Source organism: Amblyomma mixtum, chromosome 7, assembly GCF_055824585.1.
Source record: "Amblyomma mixtum isolate Tamu chromosome 7, ASM5582458v1, whole genome shotgun sequence".
NCBI classification, from domain to species: domain Eukaryota; kingdom Metazoa; phylum Arthropoda; class Arachnida; order Ixodida; family Ixodidae; genus Amblyomma; species Amblyomma mixtum.
The window spans coordinates 83,828,489-83,855,082 of NC_143018.1; the positions used below are offsets into that span (position 1 = coordinate 83,828,489).

Sequence of the window (26,594 nt, forward strand, 5' to 3'; positions counted from 1 at the left end):
ATACCTATTAAGTTGCATTGATTTATTGTATGTATAATTGTGTTTATCGTATATATAAGTATGTATATGTGTGTATTATGTGTATCTATGTATACATTTTTTCTGTGCACTGTTGTCTGCTGTGCTCGTGGCGCCAGGGGCCTAGTCAGGCGGGTATAGTCTCGCCTTTCGCTCCGGCGCCATGACAATCTTGTATTGTCAGAATTTAATAAACTTCAAACTTCAAACTGCTGACGCGGTAGTGAACCCTGGCTGCGGCGGCTGCATTTCGGTGAAGGCGAGATGCAAAACCACCTCTGTGTTGGTCTTTGCATTACCGCAGGTGGTCGAATTTATTCTAGAGCCCTCCACATAGCGACTCTCATAGCCCATGTGCGGCTCTGAGAGGCTGGACCACATATACTCCCTCAATCGGTAAATAAATTGGTAAATTGGTTTTTGTGGAATGGAAATGACGCAGTATCTGTCTCGCATATTTCGGTGGACACATGAACCGCGCCGTAAGGGGAGGGAGGCAGGAGTGAAAGAAGCCCCGAACGCGAATATCGCTTTGAGCGTACAACTTAAAAATTTTCCGGGTGACAAGAAAAAGGGCCCTAGAGGATAAGGTCCATCGGTGGAAAGAGCACAATTTTAACGTGGTGCAATACTTTTGCACACCTGTGTTTCTTTACGTAGCTTTTCCCAGAACGCGCCCCGCGAAGCTTTGCGCACCATACCCAACCATTCCGGACAAAAGCATTTTTGAGCAGGAAGCCGATTATGAACGCAATTTCTTCAAATAATGTATATTTCACTATGCTCACGGTGATGGCAGTGTTGTATTTCTTTATTAACGTTTTCGCTATCGCCAAGAGCGTCCCCCATCACCGCTGTGTTATGTCCCTTCCTCGTTTGGATTCGAGCCGTTGCGCTGTGTTACAGTTAACATGTATGACCGACTCGCCCACCAGTTCTTGTTCCCCATTGGTTTTCTATGGCAGTCTTAACTGTTCGATGCGATCGATGGAAGCACTTTAATGGAAAGATTTTGCTACATATCAGAAGTATGGACCATTACCTTCAATATTTCCATAACAGTGTCGTACAATTTTTCAATTTTCGCAATTTTCGTCCGAGAATGCTGTACATGAACCCGCGAGCGTAGTGTTGAAGCAGCACAGAGCTTCAGTTATCGCGGTAGGTAATAATGATTCTCAGAGAGTGCGGGTTCTCGTTGCCTTGAAAGGCTTCAGTTGACGACACACCCTACGGACGTGGAGCAGGCAGGCAGCTGATCCTATTGCCACTGCTTGCATGGATAGAACGACGGAAGATAGGCACGTCCCCTTTTAAAAGGGGTGGTGGCAGTTACCACCATGCTCGACCTTTTTTCTTTATTTTTGTTTAACTGTGTTGTAAATTGTCGTTAACATTCGCCATCTTCTTTCACTACGGTTTCCTACCCTTCTAACCTTACGTCACCTCTCTGCTTTTCAGCCACCAATCTTGAAATCACTTTTTGCTTACTTCCACCCCAGATTTATTTACATGACCACTGTTATTTTTAAACCCTGGGGCATCGGGAAGAGTGACTAGGTCTGCATCCACATTCGGATGGATACCATCGCGTTTGATTATGAGGTGTTCAGCTGTTTCTACATATCTACCAGAGACAGCACATGCGTCATCATCTTAGTTAAATTTTTTATTGCGCAAGCAATACTACGCCAGGTTTCAGCTCGTCGCGTAGCTCACGGCCGGTGGTAGCCACGTTTGACCTTGAACAGCGTTGCTTCAGCTGCGCTCCGGCAGATGGCAGCGCCGTCGGCGCGCCGCGATAACAATGGTCATGTAAATAACAACAATGGTCATGATAACAATGGTCAGTGGAAGTTAGCAAAAAATTGGCAGTGGCTTAGCTCTGGTTAAGCCCGGATATACAAGTGAAAACCTGCAGTTATGCTTTGTTTGACGTCATGGCTGTCGCAGTTCGCGCACAATGCACTGGGAGCACCACGATAGCGGTGTAGGCAAGCGCGTTATTAGCCCTCCTTCCGCATGCGTAGCAACTGTGGTAAACACGCGGCTGCAACGAAAGGGCAAATGGTGGCGAGGAGGCGAGCGCGCAGCAGCCAACTCCTTCGCTACCACTCCTGGGTCTACTTTTCCTCCTTCCATGGCGAATGTCTGTGCCTCTTCTACGGCCGCCGCCGCCGCTCACGCGTTCTCGCAACGCCTTGCGAAAGAACCTTCTCCTCTTGGGTGGTGGTGGTGGTGGTGGTGGTGGTGGTGGTGAAAACATTTATTAAATCATAGGGAGAGGTGTTGGGGGTCGTGACCTGAAGGGTCACGCCCTTACAACCACTAGGTGGGATATGCCTAGACAGGTACCCCATTGGCGTTTGCCGCAGGCGACCGCGCGGCAACGGCGAGGGGTAAACCGATGGCGAGAAGAAGTGGCGACGTAGCGCGCGCCGCGGCGGCGCCGAGGGGTGGCTCACGCGAAGCGCGGTGTTGACGAGCCTAGTGAAGCTTTCCGCTTCAAAAACGATTGGAGGATTGGTGGCTGAAAAGCAGAGATGTGGCATAAGGTTACAAGTGTAGGAAACCGTAGGTAAAGATGATGGCGAATCTTAATGAGAATTGACAACACAGTTAAAAAAAGAAAGAAAAGCTGTGCATGGTGGCAATTGCCACCACCCCGTTTCAAAGGGGGCGCTCCTATCCATGGCGCAGAGCAGCTTGCTCTGTTAAAAAAAACAGTGGCGAGGTTGGCATTTGAAGCATTTTGGCATTTGAAGCGGAGACGCTACCACTCCGCCACGAAGGCTGAGGGTTTGAGCGTCAATAAAGGCTCATCTATTGATGCATGGGTCTCATAAATAGAATGAAAGAAATAAAAAATAAAATTAATAAATGAAAAAGTAAAAACCTAAAAACAGACAAAAATAAAGAATACAAGAAAACAAACTAAAATATGAAAAAACAGCGCACCAGGAAACGCTTTGCCTTGCGTGGGTGGCATTAGAATGCTATCGGTTAAGCAATTAGCCTAATTTCTAGTCACACCACATAAATAAAAAATAACATTGAGTAGGAAATTGGTATAGTTGGGGAATGGAACTAGGGTCTCCGGAGTGCGAGCCGAGCACGCTAACCACTCCTCCATGCCAGCTCCATAGTTTGGAATGAACAAAGACGCGTCTAGTGAATACGGTGTCTTCGTTCACTCCCATCGACCTGCCTTCCTGTTACGGCGAGGTTCAGGTGTCCCCCGAGATATTCGACACATATACATTTCCTTTCCTCAAAAACCAATATACCGACGAGCAAGGCATACAGCCGAACTGGTGATGGCGTTCTGTGGACTCCCTAGCAGCGTGGCGGAATGGTCACGTGACCAAATATGGCGGCGCCCATCCTCCCGCGCTATTAAGCGTCTATAAATGCACGCTTGCCTTGGCGTGAATGCTATGCAGTCCTCTGAGGAGAAGTGGCAGCGACAGGAAGAAGCGAGAAAGCGACAACGTGCACAAGAAACGCCAGAACAGCGTGAATAACGTCTTGCAAAGCGTCGTGCTAAGAATGCAGCTCGGCGACAGCGTTCTACCTCGCAGAGTGGTTCCACGTCATCGGTCACCGATGAATCTCAACACCTGACTGCTCAGGAACGCCGCAGTGCTACCAGGCGAACGCAAAGCGCCGAAGAATCGCCAGAACGTGCACACCATTGCTTACGCAATTTTCCCGGTTTAACCAGAGCTAAACCACTGCCATTTTTTTTTGTAGCTGTGCCTTCTACCCTGACCTAGCTTCAAAGAGTAGGGCACTGCCACTTGATTTGACCGATTCCTTCCTGATCTGCCTTTTGCAGTATTTGCGTCGCCCATCTGGAATCCTCATCAAGCATATCTCATCAATGCCCTCGAATCTGTTCAGAATCGCGCTGCTCGTTTCATTCATTCATCCTACTCTTATGACATCAGTGTTTCGTCCTTAAAAACAGCATCCGGATTATCACCCTTATCGCTCGCCGTCGTATTGGCAGCATGTCTTTATTTCACAAATTCTTCCACAGCGCTATGCACATCGCACCTTATATTCTCCCCCCAGCACGCATATCTCACTGCACCAGCCATCACCTACAAGTTGCCCGTCCACGATCACGCACCGTCACCTTTTCTAATTCCTTCTTTCCTCGTGCAGGCGCAGACTGGAACTGCCTTCCAAACAACGTTGCCATCATCACTTGTACAAGTCTTTTCACTGATAATGTAAAAACTTTCCTGTTATTGTGAATTTGTACTTTTACTCTTGCCACGCCTTATGTAACACCACTTTTAAGGGGCCTTTAAGGTAATAAAATGAAATGATATAGTTCTACACAATGCTTCTTTTCCATTGAATTAATCCAATTTAATCCCGAAAAGGGTACAGCGCCCTCTATGACGGTCAGCCCCAGAAGGAGCACTTGTCGGCAGGATTCATGCGTGCCACGCGGCTGCAGCGGAAGGCAGCCGAGAATGCGTGCAAATTCATAGCGGGCACATTGCAGCGCGCTCGCGCGCTCGCAAAGCGCCCATTGGGTGTGAGGCTGTCCTGCTTGCAGGTCGTCATGCAGTGGCCCACAAAGAAGAGCTGCATCGGGGTCAGGTTGAGGCCCGGCAGGGTGTCGGTCTGCTGGGCGCTGGGCAGCCTCTGGAAAGCTTCGAGCGCCGTCGCTGCGCCCACCAGATCTGCAATGTTGTCAGCCTCAGCCGGGTCACTGCGCCTGCCAGTCCTGGTTGTCAACCACGCCTGCAGCGAAGGAATCGGGTTAGAAAACGCGGGCAGTACCGCGTTTATCTTTTCATTTCATTGGCTGTTCATACAGCATGCGGCCGAGAGGGTAACACACATATCTGAAGCGTGCCCAACATTTCTGGAAAAAAATGTGGATATTGCAAAATTGTAAGGTACTGTTATGAAAATGCCGAAGATCCAATCTTCCAATGTGCACCAAAGTCTTTATTTTAAAGTTTTTCTATCGCTCACATGGAGCAGTTAAGACTGCCATAGAAAACCAATGGGGAACGCTTTTGACGATCGCAAAACGTTAGTAGCAAAGAAATGCAAGCCTGTGGAATGGATATCTGCGGGTATATTGATTATTATAGTGAGATCTTACCAAATATGAAAAAATTACGTTCGTAAACTCTTTCATGTTTGGGTATGACAACATTCTTTTAGGAGCAGAAGGAGTACGAACTGTGTTTTAGTCATACCGGAAGCCCATCTTTATGGCATCAAAACAGGACGGCTTACACCCATAGCGGAATTTGAACAAGGAATTAGAAGCCCACAGTTTGGAATGCGGCTTTTCAAATGCTGATGCCGCCACAGCTGATGGCGGTGTAGAGGCACACAAAACCAGGCATATTCGTCTGATCGGACATAGCACATTTGAATTAGAGAAAAACTAGCGTCAAACTATGCACACCACCAGAAAAGAACGAGGAGTTTTTTCTCTAATACAAGTATCCACCAACTAGCCAAAAAAAAGAGGTGTTAATGAACATAGCACAATTCGGCTAAGTCAGTTCGAATGAGTAGCGAAGGTTAGGTACGAATGCGGAATGCAACCAAGTGCCAACGACAACGGAAGCGCCATTACGAAATGTGCGCATGAAGGCTCCAAAAAAAATGTTCGCTCTATGAAACAGAAATTCAACTGTCGCGAATTCATTCATACCATGCACAATAACTGACCGGAGAGCTCTGCCTTCATGTGTAGCAACAGGCACTGATCGCGATAAATCTTACAATCTGACGCCTACTGTAACTATACTGCTTGACTTTCTTGCGTAGGTTGTTACAGTATTATTGCCTTCTGTTCTATTTCGACTGTATTTCTATTAATGGTGATTCTTGTTGTTCTTTTGTACTGCCGCCGCGGTGGCTCAATGGTTGTGCCGCTTGGCTGCTGACCCACAAGACGCTGGTTCGATCCCGGCCGTGGTGGTCGAATTTCGATGGAGGCGGAATTCTAGAGGCCCGTGTAATGTGCGATGTAAGTGCACGTTAAAGAACCCCAGGTGGTCGAAATTTCCGGATCTCTTCACTACGCCGTCCCTCATAGCCTGAGTCGCTTTGGGACGTCAAAACCATAGTAAACCATAAACGAACCAACATACATGCAAACATGCATGCACACATACGTACCGTGTGTTGGAAAAGTTTACAGTTCACCGCGCCGTTGATTTCAGTGGCGCTGTGGTCTGTAAACTTTTGCAAGAGACTGTGCATGCATACATCCGTCCATCGAGCTGCCTTTTTGTGGTGTACTGATAGCGCATGCGCATGTTTTAAATACTGCATTTTCATGTATCGCTTATCAGCCACGCAATCAGTCGTCGGCAGATAATGTCCATCGGCCTATAAAAAGGCACTGTATCAATAAACGTTTGTTCAGTTCCAGCCTGGCGTCCGTCTGTTTCACAACAGTTGGCGACGAGGCAGCGACGGCGATGGCCGTCGGCAGGAGCGGCGAGTACCGTCTCGGCACGAACGCGTCATGGGACGAATACGTCGAGCGCCTGGAAATGTTCTGCGAAGCGAACCAGATAACGAAAGAAGAGCAGAAAAGAGCAGTCCTGTTGAGCAGCTGCGGCGAAGAAGTGTACGGGCTCATCGTAACTTTGGTGAAGCCAGAAAGACCGACAGCAGCAACCTACGAAGAAATCAAGACTGCCGTTCGCAAGCACCTGCATCCAAAGCCTTCGGAGCTGTATGCAAGGTTTTTGTTCTACAGGCGAAACCAGGCTGCCGAGGAATCTGTTGCGGACTACGTCACGGCGCTTCGGAAGCTAGCCGAAGACTGCGGTTTTGGCAGCGCCCAACTACCGTTGGACGTCATGATGCGGGATCGTTTCGTATGCGGACTCCGGAACGAAGGGGTTCAACAGCGACTTCTCGCAGAACACAGCCTTAAGTTTAAGGTTGCGTATGACTTGGCCACAACTGCAGAAGCAACCGCTAAGCAACAGCGAGACATTCGCAAGCACGGTCGATACGAGACGGACTGCCAGGAAATGGTACAAGCAACCCGTGCGAAGCAAGACACCCCAGCGGAGAGGTCCAGCTGTTACCGGTTCAACGGTAAGCACGCTCCACATTTGTGCCGTTTTAGAAAGGCGACATGCTTCAACTGCAAAAGGGTTGGACACATAGCTAAGGCTTGTCGGTCGAAAGACAATAGAACTGCTCGGAAGACGGCGTATGAGCAAAAGAAAGGAGATAAGAGCAAGGGCGTGTACGAAATGAGTGCGTTGTTTTCCCTGTGCGAAGTGAATGAGCAAGAACAGAAGTTCATGGTTCAAGAAGTGATTGAAGGGCAAGAAGTTCCGATGGAGGTTGATTCTGGCGCATCGTGCTCAATTGTGAGTGAAGATACGTTCAGGGTTATTGAAGGGAATCACAGTAAAATACCACTGCAAGATTCTGGAACAACTATCGTAACCTCGTCGAAGGAGGCGTTACCCGTGTTGGGTCAAGCAACTGTCTTGGTGGAATTCAAAGGCAGGAAGGCAAAGCTACCTTTGCTCGTAGTACAGAAGCAAGGTAACAGCCTGATTGGGCGAAACTGGTTTAACTCGTTAGGTATTGGCTTGCGGGGAATACAGCAAGTAAACGTGGAGGACGTGCCTTCGCGATGTCCCGAGGTGTTTCGCAGGGACCTTCCTGGCTTCAACGGACCGCCAGTTCACATCGAACTGAAAGATGACGCCCAACCGGTGTTCCTCAAAAGTCGACCAGTTCCACTGGCCCTCAAGGATGACGTGGCCAACGAAGTGGACCGCTTGGTGCAACAAGGTGTATGGGAGCCCGTCAGCTACTCCAACTGGGTAACACCACTGGTAGTGGTAAGAAAAAAAGATGGAACTTTACGTCTTTGCGGCGACTATCGCAGTACCGTAAACAAAGCTATTAAGAGCAGTGGATACCCCTTGCCCACGACAGCTGAAATGCTGACAGCTCTAAGTTCAAGCAAGTTTTTTACCAAGTTGGATCTAGCCCAAGCTCATCAGCAGCTTACGTTAGACGACGAGACGGCTGAGGTGCTCACAGTTAACACGATAAAGGGACTGTACAAGGTTAAGCGGCTGCCGTTTGGCATTTCGCACGCACCTTGGGTTTTTCAACGAGTCATTGACACGCTGTTAGCGGGCATTCCCGGAGTGAAAGCTTATCTGGATGACATATTAATTTCTGGATGTAACGCCGAAGAGCACGCCGAGAGATTACAGACTGTGCTATCGCGTCTGCAGAAGGCACAGCTACGAGTAAACAAGGACAAGTGCGAATTTAACCAGACGAGCATCGAATTCTTGGGACACAGGATTGATGACTCAGGAGTACATCCCAGCCGAAGCAAGACGGACGCCATCCGGCAAGCGCCTGCGCCCGCAAGCACAAAGGAGCTGCAAGCCTTTTTGGGATTGCTGAATTTCTACAGCAGTTTCCTGAAGGGCAGGACGGAAGCGGCCGAACCGTTTATCGACTGCTCGACCGTGACCACGAATGGAAGTGGACAGGTGAGCATCAGCGGGCGTTTGAGAGACAGAAAAATTTACTCAGCTCAGACTCCGTACTTGTGCCTTACGATTGCAAGCGTCCTTTAATTTTGTGCTGCGACGCATCGCCTGTGGAGGTGGGAGCAGTGCTAGCCCATCGTGCGGATGACGGGAAGGAGCAGCCCATAGCTTATGCTTCTCGCACTCTTGGCGTCAGGGAACGCAACTATGCTCAGGTTGATAGAGAGGGTTTGGCTGTGGTCTTTGGCGTAAAAAAGTTCCACCAGTACCTAGCTGGGCGAGAATTTACAGTGATAACAGACCACAAGCCGTTACTCGGCCTGTTTAACACGGACAAGCGAGTGCCCGAAGTAGTGTCGCCCAGAATGCTTCGTTGGATTTTACTGCTGTCTGCGTATAACTACCACCTTGAGTACAGACGAGGCCAAGACAACTCCAACGCCGATGCACTCAGTCGTCTACCAGCCCCGGGAGACGAAGACGAGCAAAGACCGCCTGGGGACGTGCTCTTGTTGGAAGCGGTCGACTGCGCACCGCTGCAAGCGGCGGACAGTGCTGCGCTGATCAAAAAGGACTCGGTTCTATCCCGGGTAAAGGAATGGCTACTCAGTGGCTGGCCGTCAACACAAGTGGACAGCAAGTTTGCGCCTTATGAGGTGAGACGGTCGGAGTTGCCATTGCATCGTGATTGCATACTGTGGGGGAATCCCGTCATAATTCCAACCGCAGCAAGAGAGAATGTGCTGCAACTTCTGCATGCAAATCATCCAGGGATGAGTGCCATGAAAGCATCAGCTAGAGGGCTCATGTGGTGGCCGAAAATGGACCACGAAATTGAGGAGTTTGTTGTGCACTGTCATCCATGCCAGAGTAACCGGCAAAGTGATCCCAAGGCTCCAGTGCATTTTTGGATCAAGCCAGATCAGCCTTGGAGTCGACTACACATTAATTTCGCTGGCCCAGTTAAAGGAGAAGTTTTCTTAGTTGTGGTAGACGCGTACAGCAATTGGGCTGAAGTCGAAATCATGCCATCCATGAAACCTCCGGCTGTCGTCAACAGCTTAAGGAAGATGTTTGCGACACATGGTGTACCAGACGTTATCGTTTCAGATAACGGCACAGCTTTCACTAGCACAGAGTTGCAAATGTTTTTGAAGTGTAATGGCGTGCGTGCTATTTTCACTGCACCTTATCACCCAGCCAGCAATGGTAGGGCGGAGAGGATGGTAAGAGAAGTTAAAGAAGCATTGAAGAAGCAGCAGGAAGGTTCGACGCAGTGCAAGATTTCCCGGTTTCTCTTCACGCAACACACGACGCCACATTCGGTCACGGGAAAATCGCCAGCAGAGTTAATGTTCGGACGAAGACTGAGGTCAGCATTAGACAGACTCCATCCGGACCGGCAACACGCGCCTGAGCTACAACGACCGGAGACTAAGGTTTCGTGTCGGGGACGCGGTCTACGCTAAAAGCTTTTGTCCAGGTCCAAGGTAAAAGGCTGCCAGGGTTGTGGCAGTCAGAGGTCCGGTGTCGTACGTGGTACAGCTAAACAACGGCGAGCGTCATCACAGGCACCGCAACCAATTGAGTCGCGCCTGGACGCGGCTCGAAGTTGACCCAGCCACAAGTGAGGACTACCACGTCAGGCTTCCTCTTACAGCTAGGCAGCCACAGCCGCTGTCTGCTAGCCCAGAAACAATCCCTGGGGCGAGTCCAGGCCAAGCCACCGAAGTACCGGTCGAGCCGCGAAGATCAACGCGTGTTCGACGACCTGTCCTGCGTTATGGCATTGATGTCTAGGAAGTCAGTTTTGGATTGTGCAAATAATCTTAGGAGGAAGGAGTGTGGTGTACTGACAGCGCATGCGCATGTTTTAAATACTGCATTTTCATGTATCGCTTATCAGCCACGCAAGCAGTCGTCGGCAGATCACATGTCCATCGGCCTATAAAAAGGGCACTGTATCAATAAACGTTTGTTCAGTTTCAGCCTGGCGTCCGTCTGATACACAACACTTTTTTTAACCCTTACGGTTCTATGCAAGCTCCGCTAGCACAAGTGAAACAAGCTATAGTCAACGCTACACGGGCTCTCAAAATAAAGCCGGAAAGCCGACAAGGTAGAGTAGGGCTGCAATAATGGTGTAATTATTCGTTGGCATCCACGCAAGCATAATCAGCTAACACAGTTCTCACTTTGAGCTGTCGTTCAATTCAGTGTCATCCTATCATTTGGTAACCGTCCAGGTTAGCTCAGTTGGTAAGGCAACTGCCTCGGGCAAGCTGATGTACCGGGTTCTATCTCCGGACGAAAACGAATTTTGCCTGAACTGTGAAGTTTTGTGAAAACCGCATAGCTTTCATTTTTAGTCGTGTTGCTGGGCTTGGGTTAATGGTAATGAATAATGACTCCCGTATTTCAAGCCGGAGGACGTAGCTTGTGATGGTCGTCGGGCCTATCGGTAGAGAGCTGCCATGCATGGCCGTCAGACTAACATGCATCGCCACTCATTGTCTGCACTAAATGCGAGTCCTCTTAAACCACGCATCATCCTCATCACCAGCCTAATTCTTAACAGCTTCTCCCATACTTCTCCAGTTAACCCTGGCCTACGCCACTTTCTAAATCTCATCCACCCGCCAGGCTCTTTGCCGGCCTTGTTACGCTTGCATTCTTTTGGAATGCACTGGTTACCCTTCAGGGTTATCTCACCATCCAACTATATGAGCTGCCCATGACCTCTTCTACTTTAATTTAGCTATTGTATCACTAACTTGCTCATTTGTGTGATGACCCACTTTGGTTTCTCGTTAGTTCGGCGAGAATGAGAAACCATCACCTCAGAGACAGGACATGTAAAACGACAGGGGGCACGCCACCGCATCGGAACTCGTCATGCAATCGCCCTTTCTTCACCTACTGCAGGCTATCCTGATATGGCTTCCCGCCACTTCAAGTATCGGCGCCGAAAGCTCAGGCTTTTTCGCGACGCATGACGCCACCGTGTCCTCCTGGCTGCCTGCCGACAACGACTTCTTCGACAACGACCACCCTGACCTGCATCCGCTGCTTCCAGCGGTGGACCAGCCTGTCATCTGGCAACCGGGCACGAACACAGGAACCCGCCACCTACATAAGCCGCTGTATCGCTGGGGCCATTTGGGGCACGCCACCGCATCGGAACTGGTCATGCAATCGCCCTTTCTTCACCTACTGCAGGCTATCCTGATATGGCTTCCCGCCACTTCAAGTATCAGCGCCGAAAGCTCAGGCTTTTTCGCGACGCATGACGCCACCGTGTCCTCCTGGCTGCCTGCCGACAACGACTTCTTCGACAACGACCACCCTGACCTGCATCCGCTGCTTCCAGCGGTGGACCAGCCTGTCATCTGGCAACCGGGCACGAACACAGGAACCCGCCACCTACATAAGCCGCTGTATCGCTGGGGCCATTTGGGGCACGCCACCGCATCGGAACTCGTCATGCAATCGCCCTTTCTTCACCTACTGCAGGTTAGTTATCTACCCTGTGCCGCTTCCTGCCGCTCTAGTGACCCGTTCTTGCTAGCGGTGTCGTGCCCCATTGACGCCATTGACTGTTGCAAAAGGTTGCTGTATATTGCTTGCCCCTTCTGCCTCAACGTCCACCTGTCTTGTCTCCTGCTCATATTATCTGGAGACGTCGAATTGAACCCAGGCCCGACCGAAAGCAAAGCTCCGCCGTCTCTAGAATCAATTTTCGAAGCTATATCACGCATTGAATCCTCTCAGAGCACTGTAATTGCAGAGCTTGCCTTGATCCGTTCTGCTCAAACAAACATTGAAGACTCGGTCCGCCGTCTTTCAGCGCGGGTCGAAACACTGGAAAAAACAGTCGAATCTAATCCGGAAAATGTAGCTGCACCTATAAATAACACCGACTTGGCCAGACTTTCTTCACACGTAAAAGCATTAACAAACAAGTGCGACGACGCTGAAAACCGCTTGCGCCGCTCGAATTTATTGTTTCTCGGTCTTCAGGATGAGCCCAGCGAAAGTTGGGCACAGTCTGAAGCACATATTATTTCCTTCTGCTCCGAACACCTAGACATTACTATAGATAGCCAAGACATCGAACGCGCGCATCGACTGGGCCGTTTCCAAACAGACAAAAACCGCCCAATAATTGTTAAACTGGCACATTTTAAAGATAAATCAAGAATTCTTGTTGCAGGGCATAAACTTAAAGATACCTCATTCTCAGTTCGTGAGGACTATTCCGCGAAAGTTCGACAAGCGAGGAAAAAACTTTTTTCTTACGGCCAACAAAGCAACGCCTCATTTAAGATCCGCTTCGACAAGTTACTTATCGGCAAAAGACAGTTCACTTTCAACGCTGAAACGGATTCCATTGTAGAACTTAAACCATAGCGATTAGCCAAGGCACCATGTGTCCCGTTCTTACCGCAGGTTCAACCATCCAAACGCTTGCGTCCTACCGCAACTTATCAGAAAGCTTCTGTCCTGATGACCAACATACGCAGTTACCTGCCAAAAAAAGAAATAGTTGAAACCGTCCTTGAAGATCATAACACTGACATTGCAGTATTTACCGAATCTTGGCTAACACCTGATATTCAAGACGCAGAACTGTTGCAAGACAACCGGTCCTTTCATTCCTACAGGCGAGATAGAATAGGTCGCAGGGGAGGGGGCATTCTTGCTCTTGTCAAGTCTAACATTCCATCCGCTCTAATCGAGATTAATTGCCGCAGCGAAATAATATGTCTTAAAATCTGTCTTCCGTCTCGTACGAACCTAGTAATTGCATGCTATCGAGCACCTGACACAGATCAATCCTTCATTACGGACCTTCACTGTGTGCTTCAAGACCTGCATTCTCGACTTCCCCACGCCAATTTTATACTCTGTGGCGATTTCAACTACCCGGATATCGACTGGGAAGCTTTGACAACATCGTCTCGCCAATCTAAAGACTTCCTTGAACTCGTCCTTACATTCAACCTCTTCCAAGCAGTTCATGAGCCAACACGGGGCTCAAACATCCTTGACCTCATTCTTGTCTCCAGTCCAGAATTAATACAATCACTTTCGCAATCTAGTGGACTCAGTGATCACAGTCTCTTGTTTTTCGACCTAACCATTGAACTCTCCGCCCACCAACCTTCCGTCAAATACATCCGCGATTATCGTAATGCCGACTTAGCCAGTGTGAACTCCGACCTCGAACAATTTTTCGCTCCTTTCCTCCTATCCATGTCTACGAGATCCGTTAATGAAAACTGGTGCCTTTTTAAGCACAAACTCTTGTCGCTCATTGACGCTTACGTACCACTCATATGCATCCGCGGCGACGCCACTAAGCCTTGGTTTTCGAATGCTTTGCGCAAATTATCGCGGAAGAAAAAACGCCTCTTCCGTAATGCCAAAAATTCTACATCATCTGTGAAATGGAACAAATACTTCGCCAGTCTTCGCGAATACACCCAGTTATTACGGTCGTCTAAAAGAAAATTCTACAATCATGATCTCCTAGACATAATGCGCTCTAACCCAAAGAAATTCTGGAATCTGATAACGCCCAACAAAAACAGCTCATACAACATTTCTTTGAAAAGACAAGATGGCACACACGTTCCGCTTTCAGAACGCTCTGATACTATGAATTCCTACTTCACCTCAGTCTTCAACCACGAACCACCGGACAACATGATTACTTTACCGCAACTTAATCTTGATTCAATGCCACCTGTTACCATCACATCTGAGGGAATTTCTAAGCTCATTGAAAATCTCAAGCCGTCTACTTCCCCAGGACCCGACAACATACCTGCCAAAATCCTCAAAGGAACCAAAGAACTGTCTAGCCAAATCCTACAGCTCATTTTCGACCAATCTCTAAAGACCGGCCAAATTCCGGACGATTGGAAAACAAGCAAAGTTGTGCCCGTTTTTAAGACCGGTGACCGCTCTGACCCCTCGAATTATCGTCCTATTTCATTAACATGCATCTCGTGTAAACTCTTTGAGCATATACTGTACTCCAATATTGCAGATCACCTCGATAAAAACTCTTTTTTCTTTCCCAAACAGCACGGTTTCAGGGCAGGCTTCTCATGTGAAACTCAACTCTTCGAATTCACAACTGATCTTCATCTAAGTCTAGATTCTTTATTTCAAACAGACGCCATTTACCTAGATTTCTCTAAAGCATTTGATCGCGTTCCTCACCAACGCCTCATCTGTAAACTCGCATGCCTGTCACTCGACCCTCTAGTCTTTTCCTGGATTCGCTGCTTCTTGACTAATCGCTCGCAGTTCACCGTCATCGCTAATCACGCATCTGCAACTACCGTAGTTATCTCCGGTGTACCCCAGGGTTCCGTCCTTGCTCCACTTCTCTTCCTAATCTTCATCAACGACCTGCCATCTGGAATCTCGTCATCTGTTCGTCTTTTTGCGGATGATTGCGTCATTTATCGCCGAATATCTGATAACACTGACCAGGAATTATTACAGGACGACCTAAATAAAATACAGAAATGGTGCTCCGACTGGCTCATGCAGCTTAATATTTCGAAATGTAAATGCATGCACATATCACGCAAACGTTCCATTACTAATTTCCAGTACTCCCTGAACTCTGTGGCGCTGTCAGTAACGAATTCTTACAGGTACCTTGGCGTCGAAATAACGAACAAATTAACATGGTCAGACCACATTATCAAACTTTGCGCAAGCACTTCCAGAGCACTTGGCTTTATCCGAAGATCACTATCAATGTCCCCCCCACCAATCAGACAACAAGCATACGAAACATTCATTCGCGCTAAAATGGAATATGCCTCAGCAATATGGAACCCTCACCAGGCCTACTTAATACAACTGCTCGAAGCTATCCAGAATCGGGCAGCGCGCTTCATAACGTCGCAGTATTCGTCTCGACACAGCGTTACCAACCTAAAATCGTCTCTCGGCCTTGAACCATTAGCATTCCGCAGAAAAGTATCAATTCTTTGTCTTTTCCACAAACTATACTTTAAATTCCCTGCACTACGCCAAACTTTGTTATCTGCTCCCTTACGCTCATCTCGCCGATTATTCAACTCCCTCAGCATTCAGCGGTTGCATGGTTCATCCAACGCTTTCAACAAATCTTTCCTTCCCATCGCCATAGAGGAATGGAACAATCTTCCTGAAATCGTTGTCATCGAAACTAATCCCACCAGATTTAGGCAGCTAATAACAGACCACTTGATCCAACTATAGCTACTTCCCTCGCGATGCTCTGAGTGCAATTTGAACTGCTTGTGTTATTGCGACCCCCCCCCCCCCCCAAGTGTTTTCCCACTTATTTCATTTCCGTACTTTTTAATGTGTAATTTATATACTACTGTTTTGCCATATATATTCTGTTCTATTTGAATCACCTGACGCTAACTTCACGTCAAATTTGTTATTCTTGTTATTTTTTGTTCTTTTGTTATGCTTTTCTATGCTTACATGCTTTTGTATGACTGTTTCACATCACTGTCTTCCCCCCCCCCCCCTTATGTAATGTCCCAGACGGGATCTTTAAGGGTTCAATAAATGATGATGATGATGATGATGATATTCACGGACGCCACACGGTCTAATATGGGATCATACGTGTATGTAATATGTGCACCCGCACAGATAGGAACAATCACCAGCACAGCTGGGCCATTTTCCAACCCACCCAAAATAATCAGTCTAGAAACTCACACGGTAATGTGCCATACAGGAAGCATATTTACTCACTAAACAATAGACCACTGACATGAATATCTATACCGACTCCAGCAAAGCCGACCGCAAATACAACAGACTACTGGGAACTCACCCTAATGACATTTTAGTAGAATTCTATAACAGCAATCCGAACATTACAACCACCCTGCATTGGATACCTGGTCATGCTGGGATCGAGGGAAATAAGTTGGTTTCATCAACGGGCCCACGAAACCAACATCCGTTCGCCTTCGATCCCCTGGCCAAATCCAACGTCAGCGGAGGACGCCGCAATATACAAAGAGCAAATAGCTGTAGACTACGAACATCAGGGAAAATCGCACAATTTTACCTCAACCTCACCCGTAACTTATCGCGGAACAAGCACACGTTCTTCGCAAAGTTCAAACTAACACTCTCCTTGCCCCACTAACGCTCTACAACCTCGGATGCCGTGGCACAGCTCACTGTCCCGAGTGTCGAGAGGCAGACACAGAGTACATTCTCTACTCATGTAACACTGTCATTACCTTTCCTTATTTCTCTTACCCTGCCCCTCCTTCCTGGAGTGCTTGGCTTCACTCGGGCTCGGCAGAGTATCAGCGGGCGTTGACGGAACAAGCGCCCTTTCTTCTTCACTGGGCCTTAGTACTGGCCTCAGATAAGTTTTTTTACTTCCTACCTTCCGATTCGGTAACGTTACACAAATCATTGCCGCTTCCTAACTTCAAAACTTCTCGTTAGCCTACAAGTTTCTGACATAACTTCACCAGCGAAAGAGACGCCGTAGTAGAGGGCTCCGGAAATTTCAACCCCAGGTGGTCGAAATTTCCGGAGCCCTCCACTACGGCGTCTCTCATAGCCTTAGTCGCTTTGGGACGTTAAACCCCACAAACCAAACCAAACAGAAAGCACGAGACACAAGGAGAACATAGGACAACGCTGGCACACATGGAAATCTGGCAACCGGAAGATTCAAAGTGTAGAAAGTCGCCAACTGAAGAAGAAAGAAACTGTAACATGGTAACCATGTGGGCTAGTTGGTGCACGCAGACATAACTTCACCAGCGAAAGTACGAGACACCAGGAGAAGAAGAACCGAGGACAACGCTGACACACATTGTGTTCTTCTCTTGATGTACTTTCGCTGGAGAAGTTATGTCTGATATACACCAACTAGCCCACATGGTTACCTTGTTAAAGTTTTTGACCCGCTTAGGTCCACTCAACAGTCACGATGGCCTTGTCTTTCCGCAACTCAACTTCAACCCACAGCGTGCATGCAATGTGGTTGTGGTAAAAGGTAGCGAGCTAAGCGGTGATGGGCGTTGAAGGCTATGGTAAGCATCTGTTACAGAGGACGAAGGAGGCCCACAAGTTAGTTAAAGAAGACGTAGCACCCACACCTTGGCCACGCCGCTGCATCAAGTCTTGTAAATACAATAGCCTCATTCATCATGAGAATATGTAATATGAGAATATGAGAATATGTAAGAGAATATGTCTACTTAGGGCAGGTAGCGACCGCAGATCCGGATCATGAGAGGGAAAAAACTAGAAGAATAAGAACGGGGTGGAGCGCATATGGCAGGTTCTCTCAGATCATGAATATCAGTTTACCATTATCCCTCAAGAGAAAAGTATACAACAGCTGTATCTTACCGGTACTCACCTATGGGGCAGAAACGTGGAGGTTAACAAAGAGGGTTCAGCTTAAGTTAAGGACAACGCAGCGAGCTATGGAAAGAAAAATGATAGGTTTAACTTTAAGAGATCGGAAGAGGGCGGAGTGGGTGAGGGAACAAACGCGGGTTAATGATATCCTAGTTGAAATCAAGAGGAAGAAATGGGCTTGGGCAGGGTATGTAATGCGAAGGCAAGATAACCGCTGGTCCTTAAGGGTAACGGAGTGGATTCCAATAGAAGGCAAGCGTAGCAGGCGGCGGCAGAAAGTTAGGTGGGCGGATGAGATTAAGAAGTTTGCGGGGATACACTGGCCGCAACTGGCAAAGGACAGAATTATTTGGAGATACATGGAAGAGGCCTTTGCCCTGAGGTGGGTGTAGTCAGGCTGATGATGATGATGATTCATCATGATTCTGTCCTGAATCGCGGGCTTTGTGGTTTTGTTAAAAACTTTGTGTACAAACGCAATGTATTTGTAAAATCAGCGTCGGTGAATACAGTTGTCGCCGGAAATGTTTTCGGCGTGAAAGTAGAACTCATTTTTTTGCTAAGGTTCGCGTGATCCCCTGGCACAGCAGCTTTACCTGTGCGTGCGAGTCACGCAGGCACTTCACCCTCTGGTTGAAGGGGCCCCGGGTGTGCTCCTGGTAGCAGTGAATCATTGGGCCAGTGACGTCGTATCCGGTCATAATCTGGTGGGCCAGGGCCTGAAGTAAACACGCGCAGGCGTTACGAGGATCAGTCAGAGCGGACTAGGTTTAAGCGCAGGTTGTTCGTTTTCCCGCACCTTCTTTGAGTTTCGGAATTCACGTCGGGAGCAGTTTACTACGAATACCCGTTGACCATTATAAACAATACAAGCGAGCATATGAAAGGCCTACCCTGAAGTGGAGGCTGTCAGTTCGGTTTCACAATTTTTTTTTTAAAAACAGTTCGCTGGACACGACTGTATAGAGCTGAGCAGAGGCATCGCGAAGATTTCTTCACAATACATTTCACACACCTGCTGGTGATTCAGGCCAAAAATTCGAAATATTGTGCTCAAAGGAAAGCCCATGGCACTAGTGCCGCAAATTTCTGCCGCAGAAGCTGTCATTTTTGTTCCCTACACCATAGTTATGGCCGAGTCGTTTCAGTATCCACCACATATGTGGCACGTGAGGGGTTTGATCCTATGTATATGTGTGTGTGTGTGTGTGTGTGTTTGTGTGTGTGTGTATGTGTGTGTGTGTGTGAGAAGGGGTATGAGGGGAATGTGTGAAAAGGGTTACACATTTTTAAGAGAAGCCAACAGCCACAGAAACCAAGGAACACAGGAAAGTTTTAATTTATTTTATTTATTTTGTGGTGTTGATCAATTTAGAATATTACTGAATATGTTATCGATTAAATTTAATTTATTAGAAAAGCAGAAGAAAAAACAACCACATGCTGCCGGTGGATCCGAACCCACGACCTCCGAATTACGCGTCCGGTGCTCTACCTCTGAGCTACGGGGACGGCTGTCAAATCTGCTTTCGGGGGTTGTTTCTCCTGACCATTCACATATTTATTTTTATTCTTCGAGAAAGTCGTCCACCTCCAGTCACATCAATCTTTTGGTCTGCCTAAAAAGGCAGATAAATGCCTGAGGAAGAGTTTGCCCCCTTCTTGTCCCCATTCAGGAGTACGAGAAATTCAGCGCACAAAACAAACAAAATAGAAATGCAGGCTGAGTAGTTACATTGTAAAGTAGTGTTTTATATTATACATTTTTTTTGTTAAGCAAATACACGAGAAGAAGCGAATAAAATGAAATGAATAATTGCGCCTGGAGTGACAAGCACAAAGCGATCTTCTTTTGAAAGCTTTCAAAGACACGCTTTCTTGAATAATGTTCGCGGCAGGATGATGATCACTTAAAAAGCTGTTTTTTTTTAAGTTAGCCTTTTGGAGCCACAGCTTGCACGTATTTTTTCTTTATTTTAATTTGTGTGTTGCAGTTGTGTACTTTCACAAGATGCTTGTGGCAACATGCAGCATGATCAAAATGCGTTTGTCAGTAAATCGCTAGAGCTATCTCTTTGTTTTCAACATTTCATACAGTAAGCAACTGGTGTTTTCTAATCAATCTAAACAATTTAAATGCTGAACTGATCGCGCAGGCCAAGGCGTGCCGAGAAGATGGGCCGTTTAAAGTTGGTGCTCTCGGTGGACCTGTCCGAACGGTTGTGTCCCCTTGTGAAACATTTATTCGCTTTTGCGCAGACTCACATCGCCCAGGCTCCCGTAGTTCAAAGCAGCGTTGCCCTCAGGCTCGAAGAAAACAGGCAGCAGTGCCCCCGCCGGCACGATGACGGCGTGGCTGCCCTCTGCGTAGTACGGGCTCGTTCTGCTCACGTCGAAGTGGATGCGCGTCAGGTCGGACCACTTCTCGCGTGCCCTCGCCGATCGGGCTTTGAGCCATTCGGCGAAGAACACGCCGGTCGGTGCCATGTCCGGGAAGGAAGCTGCGTGCACAGATCATCATCATCATCATCATCATCAGCCTGACTACGCCCACTGCAGGGCAAATGCCTTTCCCTAGTCTCTCTAATTAACCCTGTCCTTCGCCAGTTGCGGCCACCGTATCCCCGCAAATTTCTTGATCTGATCCGCCCACCTAACTTTCTGCCGTCCCCTGCTACGCTTGCCTTCCCTTGGAATCCACTCCATTACCCTTACGGAAGAGCGGTTATCTTGCCTTCGCATTACATGCCCTGCCCAGTGCGTGCACAGATATTGATGGCCAGACTATCATCAAGCGAGTGTTCTGAGTGCAGCAGTAAACGTGCTAAGAATGATGGTTTATGGGTGTTTAACGTCCCAAATCTACTAAGACTATGAGGGACGCCGTGGTGAAGGGCTACGGAAATTTCGACCACCTGGGGTTCTTTAACATGCACTGACATCGCACAGTACACGGGCCTCTAGAATTTCGCCTCCATCTAAATTCGGCCGCCATGGCCGGGATAGTACCGGTGTCTTTCGGGTCAGCAGCCGAGGGCCGTATCTACTGAGCCACCGCTTCGGCTGAAGAATAATCGGTAAACCATATTCAGGAAAGCAGACAGACGTGCTCAGGGTGTTAACATTATTTGCAGAAGCCGATTAAAGGGCAGATAGCAAGGGCTCAGACCGTTTTGTGCAATCAGACACCCCTCGACTCATGCTCAACGCCGCCGCCTGGTGTCACGTGGGGCTGGCTCTATGTAATTGAAGTCTGTGTTCGGGAGTGACTTCGAAGATGACCGTTGTCCACTGTGATGCGGCAGCTTTGTCTGTGCAACTATACCGGCACCATTCGTTTGATGAGGGAAATTCTGCTTACTTTCTTATGCTGCTACACAGTCGTAAAAGCTGTCTCATTAGCCTCTTTTTCAAGTTTTGTCAATATTTCAATCAACGATTCAAGGAAAACTGTTCACTTTAAACGTTTTCAGTCGCCTATTTTTTGCCAAGGTTAGGGTTCTTAGAATTATGCGTTACGTGTCTCGAAGGAGCTTGAAACTTAAGGGCTTTCAAGACAACCCTAGATAAAACAGAGCCCTACTCTCTAAAGAGGAATACGCCTATATGGGGGTAAAAAGGGAGTAATCTGTCCTCTAGCACACACCCTTTTACAGAAGGGTGTTTTTGCTAGGGGACAGCTTTACTCCCTTTTACCCTTTTCTGTTTAGAGTATAGGGTTACGAAAAAACCGCGATCCACACTGCATCCGTGCTACGTTGCTTAACGTTTCTTTCATTTTACCTGCATTTAGGCTTTTCGTCTAGAGGCACAAAAGGTAAGCTTCCGAACGGAATTAGCAGTGCTTTTGTGACGTCACCTTCTGTCGAAAAAATTGTGAGGGCACGTTAAGAGGCGAAAGCCGAGGACACTATGCCGTGACGACTTCTGGTGGATGTGACGTCACACCGTTCCCTTGGCTACATCGATACCCAAATTATGCATCTTTCGTCGATCTTAAGTATTAATTACGCTTAAATATATATTTTTTCATCTAACTTGATGTGACGACTTCCGGTGGACGTGACGTCACACCGTTCAAGTGGCTATATCGACGACCATGCTATTTCGACGCAATTTCGACATTTAGACTATAATTAATTAAGTTATAAATGTACAGTCATCAAACTTGGTGACTGTCTACAGTCATCAAACAGTCATCTACAGTCATCAAACAAGACGCCTTTGCGCATGTTTGTGTAAATGTATAAATTGACTCCCTACGTGTGAATAAAATTCAGTTGTAAGTTCAGCGCCGTCAGTCTGTTTCACCTTGTCCTCTGTCCGTGTTCTTAAGCGCTGGTTTTTTGCGATGAATCACCACCAACTCGACCAATCCTCAGTTCTGCTGTTGGTTCCTAGGTTCATTTTTTCCTACTCTATCTGAAGCAACCATTGGTTTTATTCTATCCTTTTTAGTTCCCGAGTTAAGCGCGTGTGACACGCTTTGTTAACGGACGACAGTATGAGCCATTAAAGGCTTTCGCCTTAAAATGCATGTACAAGGGTGAGTGCTCTGCTAAAGCCTCGCACAATCGGTGGCTATCTGACCACGCCGGGTGAGCTGCCCCACGATCCTCTGAGAGTGTCGGCGCCCCTCGAATGTACCAAGCGACTCTTGACTCTCAATCCCATATTCCCATATACATGCGACTCTACTCGGGCAGAATCGCGTTTGGTCTTTTGAGCACTCGATCAGTTAGAGCGCACTATACACGGGAAAAAGAATTCGAGATGCCTAACACAGGCGTCAGGGTCACATTCGGTTTGCTCGGCCTTTGCCCTGCAGTGGGCGTAGTCAGGCTGATGATGATGATGATGCATCGTGTCCTACATTTTCGGATAAAAATTTTGTAGATTGGAAAATTGTGAGATACTGCACAGGGAACATTGACGGTAACGGTCCATTATTCTGATATGTAGCAACATCTTTCTCTTAAAGTGCTTCCATCGACAGCATCGAGCGGTTATTCCTGCCATAGAAAACCAATGGAGAAAGCTTTTCACGATAAGAAAAACGTTAATAAAATAAAAAATGCGAGAGTTCCATCGGGTGATCTGCGGACATATTGATTGTTATAGTGAAAGCTTACATTATATGAAGAAATTGCATACATAACGGCTTCCTGCTCAAAATTTATTTTGTCCAGAATTGTTGGGTATCTCTCCGCAGAGCATACGAGCATCTGTAATGCTCATTATCCGGTTCCTAATACCATTGGCGATGAGTGTACATTTGTTGTAACTTCATAGCGCAGTATTTGTTACACCCTGCGATAACAGTTGGGAGATCGCCATTCTAAAATCAAACCCTACAAATTACTGCAGACACTGATGCGACCAGTAAAGCACACCAGGCCTATGTTCTTCACAGCAGCGCCTTCCATTGTTGCTAGAAGAAAACGAAGTGTGCCATTTACGACCTCATCAAGCGGTTACATCTGTGCCCCAGAGAACTCTAAGTTCGGAAGATGTCTGTGCTGCGCGAGCAGAGACAACCTGAAGCCCCCAATGCGGCTAGTGTGACTGTATAGGCGCCTATATACAGTCACACTAGCCGCATTGGGTGCTTCAGGTTGTCTCTACTCGCGCCTATACGGTAACTCTATATGTGGCCAGCTACTTATGGCGAGCTTAATCGTTCCCACGAGAAGATGGCTATTCAAGTGTGTGTCTTTCGCGCACAAGTGGATGCGGCGAATCTTCCGGTGCAATTGTAGCTGTGAAGTAGCGATGTTGGCGGTGATTCAATTAACTAGCGTTTGGATGACTGCAATTCCAGCGGTTGTCCCGTTGCAAAGCGCCCGTTTGCTTAAGCTCTTGTTGTCGACTAAGCTGATCCGGCCTACTGAATATTCACTGCCTGCCTGGAAGCCTCTGGAACAGCGGCAGTGAGTAAATGTTCGCTGTCCGGCTTCTCTGCTTGGTGCGGCATAGGCTCCCCAAAACTCCACCACATGCCCAACAATTCTGGACGGAACTATTTTTGAGCCGGAAACCGTTTATGAATGCAATTTTTCATAAAATGTAAGTTTCACTATACCAATCAATGAGTCTGCAGATAACCCGTGAGCAGTCTTGCCTTTTTTTCTATTAACGTATTTGCTATCGTCAAAAGCGTTCCCCATTAGTTTTCTATGGCAGTCTTAACTCGATGCTATCGATGGAAACAATTAAAAAGAAAGATTTTGCTGCACATCAGAAGAATCGACCATTACCCTCAGTATTTCTATGTATTACCTTTAAATTTTTGAAGTTTCTGAATTTTCGTCGTAGAATGTTGGACATGACCGTGTTCGGAAGTTCTGGATTCTCCCCTTATGACTTTCCTGATCTTTCTCTATACGTCGTACGGCGTGGTCTGAATAGATATGCACCGGCAGACTAATCAAAAATACTAGAAGTTATAACTTATTCCTCTAACGCGGGAAGATAAGGCGCCTGGACTTGCTCTCCAATTAAGTCATTCGAGGTCAAATTATATTGCGCTGTGCATGCTTGGCTGAAGGGCGGAGCAGTTGCAAAGGGCTTCTTTCGTTTCCTCAATAACCATTCGGCTGTTTCTGTCATATGTTCAACACGCGGATACCTTCGAACACTAAGCTTTCCAAAAGACATCGGTTGCGAGCAAACGGAAAGGTCGTTTCCTCTAAATATCGAATTATACTCAGCGGAATTGGCGGACGCTTAGTCCGATACATGTGCGGTGAACCACTTACCATAATGCCCATCCACGAAGGAGTCGTCGTGAATCTGGCCGAGACTGCCGACGCGGAACTTAATCCTGTTCAAGTTCCGGTGGGCAAATTCGAGCACGGTACCGTTAAGCCAGCTGGAGTTCTTCAACGCCGCACTGAAGGCTTCGCGGACATTGGAAAACATGTCCACCGCTCCCCTCACAGCATCCAAGCTCACGCCTGCAGAATATGCACTCAGAATTATGCCATGAATCACAAACGCCGTGGATGCTAGCATATCCTCACTGCGACACGTCAAAGCAGCCGAATCTTAAACGAAAACGAGTTTTTCGTGTAGAAGTGCTCGAAGCAGTATTTTGTGAAGGTCTGGAACAGCCTTTCCTTCTAACAATCTGAACAGAATTTCCTTCTCACAAATCGACTAGCAGACACACATAAAGATAAACAGATGATAGATAGATTAGAATTTATCGCTTAGGATTATGGCAAAGCTAGTTGTGACGTTATAGTAAAGTATTTCACACATTTACTCACGAAGCTATATTAATCAAAATCGTCATATTGTTACGAAGAAGACGAAGTTGGCAGTGGCGCGGAACGGAGCGCTCGCGCTAGGCAAGTGGCCATTAAATCATCTCTTAAATCATAAAATCACGCCTCGTTCTTTGGCTGGCCACCACGTAACAGTATTCATGACAGATGTGCCTACAAATTCTCCTCTGGCCTACAGGTATTTGCTTAAACGTTTACTTTGTCAGTGTTGCCTGTCAGCAGTGACCGCATAGGGAAGGCTCAGCTCTACGTCCCCCTCTACTCGGCCACTCCGAGAATTATCCGGGAATCGAAGCGGTGTCGGAAGTTTGGTTTAGTTTGGTTTATGGGGTTTAACGTCCCAAAGCAACTAAGGCTGTGAGAGACGACGTAGTGAAGGGCTCCGGAAATTGCGACCACCTCGGGTTCTTTAACGTGCACTGACATCGCACAGTACACAGGCCTCTAGAATTTCGCCTCCATCGAAATTCGACCGCCGCGGCCGGGATCGAACCCGCGTCCTTTGGGTCAGCAGCCGAACGCCGTAACCACTGAGCCACCACGGCGGGTGAGCGATGATATATGTGCCACGAAGTATTGCTATTTACTACAAGGCGACCAGCTGTGCCTTTAAACCGGCACAGCATGCGTGTTGCTGTGCAGCTTTAGTTATTCATACTATCCCTAACTGCGTCCTCTTTAACAACACCACCGCTGCTTTGAAAACCTAGGACACTTCAGATTTTCTCTGTCTCCTTCCGTTTTCTAACGCCAACGTCGTTTGTAAAGGGTGTTTGCACAATGAGAGCCAAATGTTTAAGTAACCCCTTAACTAGCCCGACCCCTCAAGTACAAAGTACAAATAGCGACAACAACATGTGCCTCAGCCCAGAACAAAGAGAATGTTTACTCCGTGGCCGCCCACTCACATCGTTTCGCCCGGACGGACACCGATAGGGTACAATGTCGACCGAGTCCAATAGCTAGCCCTCCTGCACAATATTGCAGCTGGCCAGCAAGGACACCCAGCAATTTCAGATGGGAAATACTGCGCCGATTGAGGCGAACACTGCTTTAATACCTCAGAAATATCCCTCAACAGCTATTGGTCTTCAAGATGTTTTACATGTATGCCAGTAGAGCTGAACGATGACTGTGGACAGACGACTGGAATGCTCGTTTTGTTGTGACTAGTTTATACGGCTAAAAATAACCGGGAAACTTTTTCACCGGCGAAAAATTTCGCAAACTTTGAATTGAAAGCTTGTAGAAAACATCCATATACGCTGGTACCACTGAGCCTTTCGCCGTGAATATGTTCGTCTAACCGCAGTGGCTAACAGGA

At 47.6% G+C, this 26,594-nt stretch overlaps 2 protein-coding genes across 2 annotated transcripts in view; one reads left to right on the forward strand and one right to left on the reverse strand.

The window, feature by feature from the left end:
• Window positions 1-4,434: 4,434 nt before the first annotated feature.
• Window positions 4,435-26,594, reverse strand: part of LOC149336656 (neprilysin-1-like) — a 41,059-nt gene continuing 18,899 nt past the window's right edge. The window contains exons 9-12 of the mRNA XM_089554195.1: window positions 24,740-24,937; window positions 20,247-20,482; window positions 18,578-18,700; window positions 4,435-4,779 (exon numbers count right to left, since the gene is read on the reverse strand). Of these exons, the coding sequence (XP_089410321.1) occupies window positions 4,435-4,779; window positions 18,578-18,700; window positions 20,247-20,482; window positions 24,740-24,937 (902 nt within the window). The remainder of the gene's footprint in view (window positions 4,780-18,577; window positions 18,701-20,246; window positions 20,483-24,739; window positions 24,938-26,594) is intronic.
• On the forward strand, window positions 6,489-7,737 carry LOC149336657 (uncharacterized). Its single transcript, XM_089553038.1, has 2 exons — window positions 6,489-7,119; window positions 7,694-7,737. Exons 1-2 carry the CDS (start codon window positions 6,489-6,491, stop codon window positions 7,735-7,737), a joined length of 675 nt encoding a protein of 224 aa, XP_089409164.1.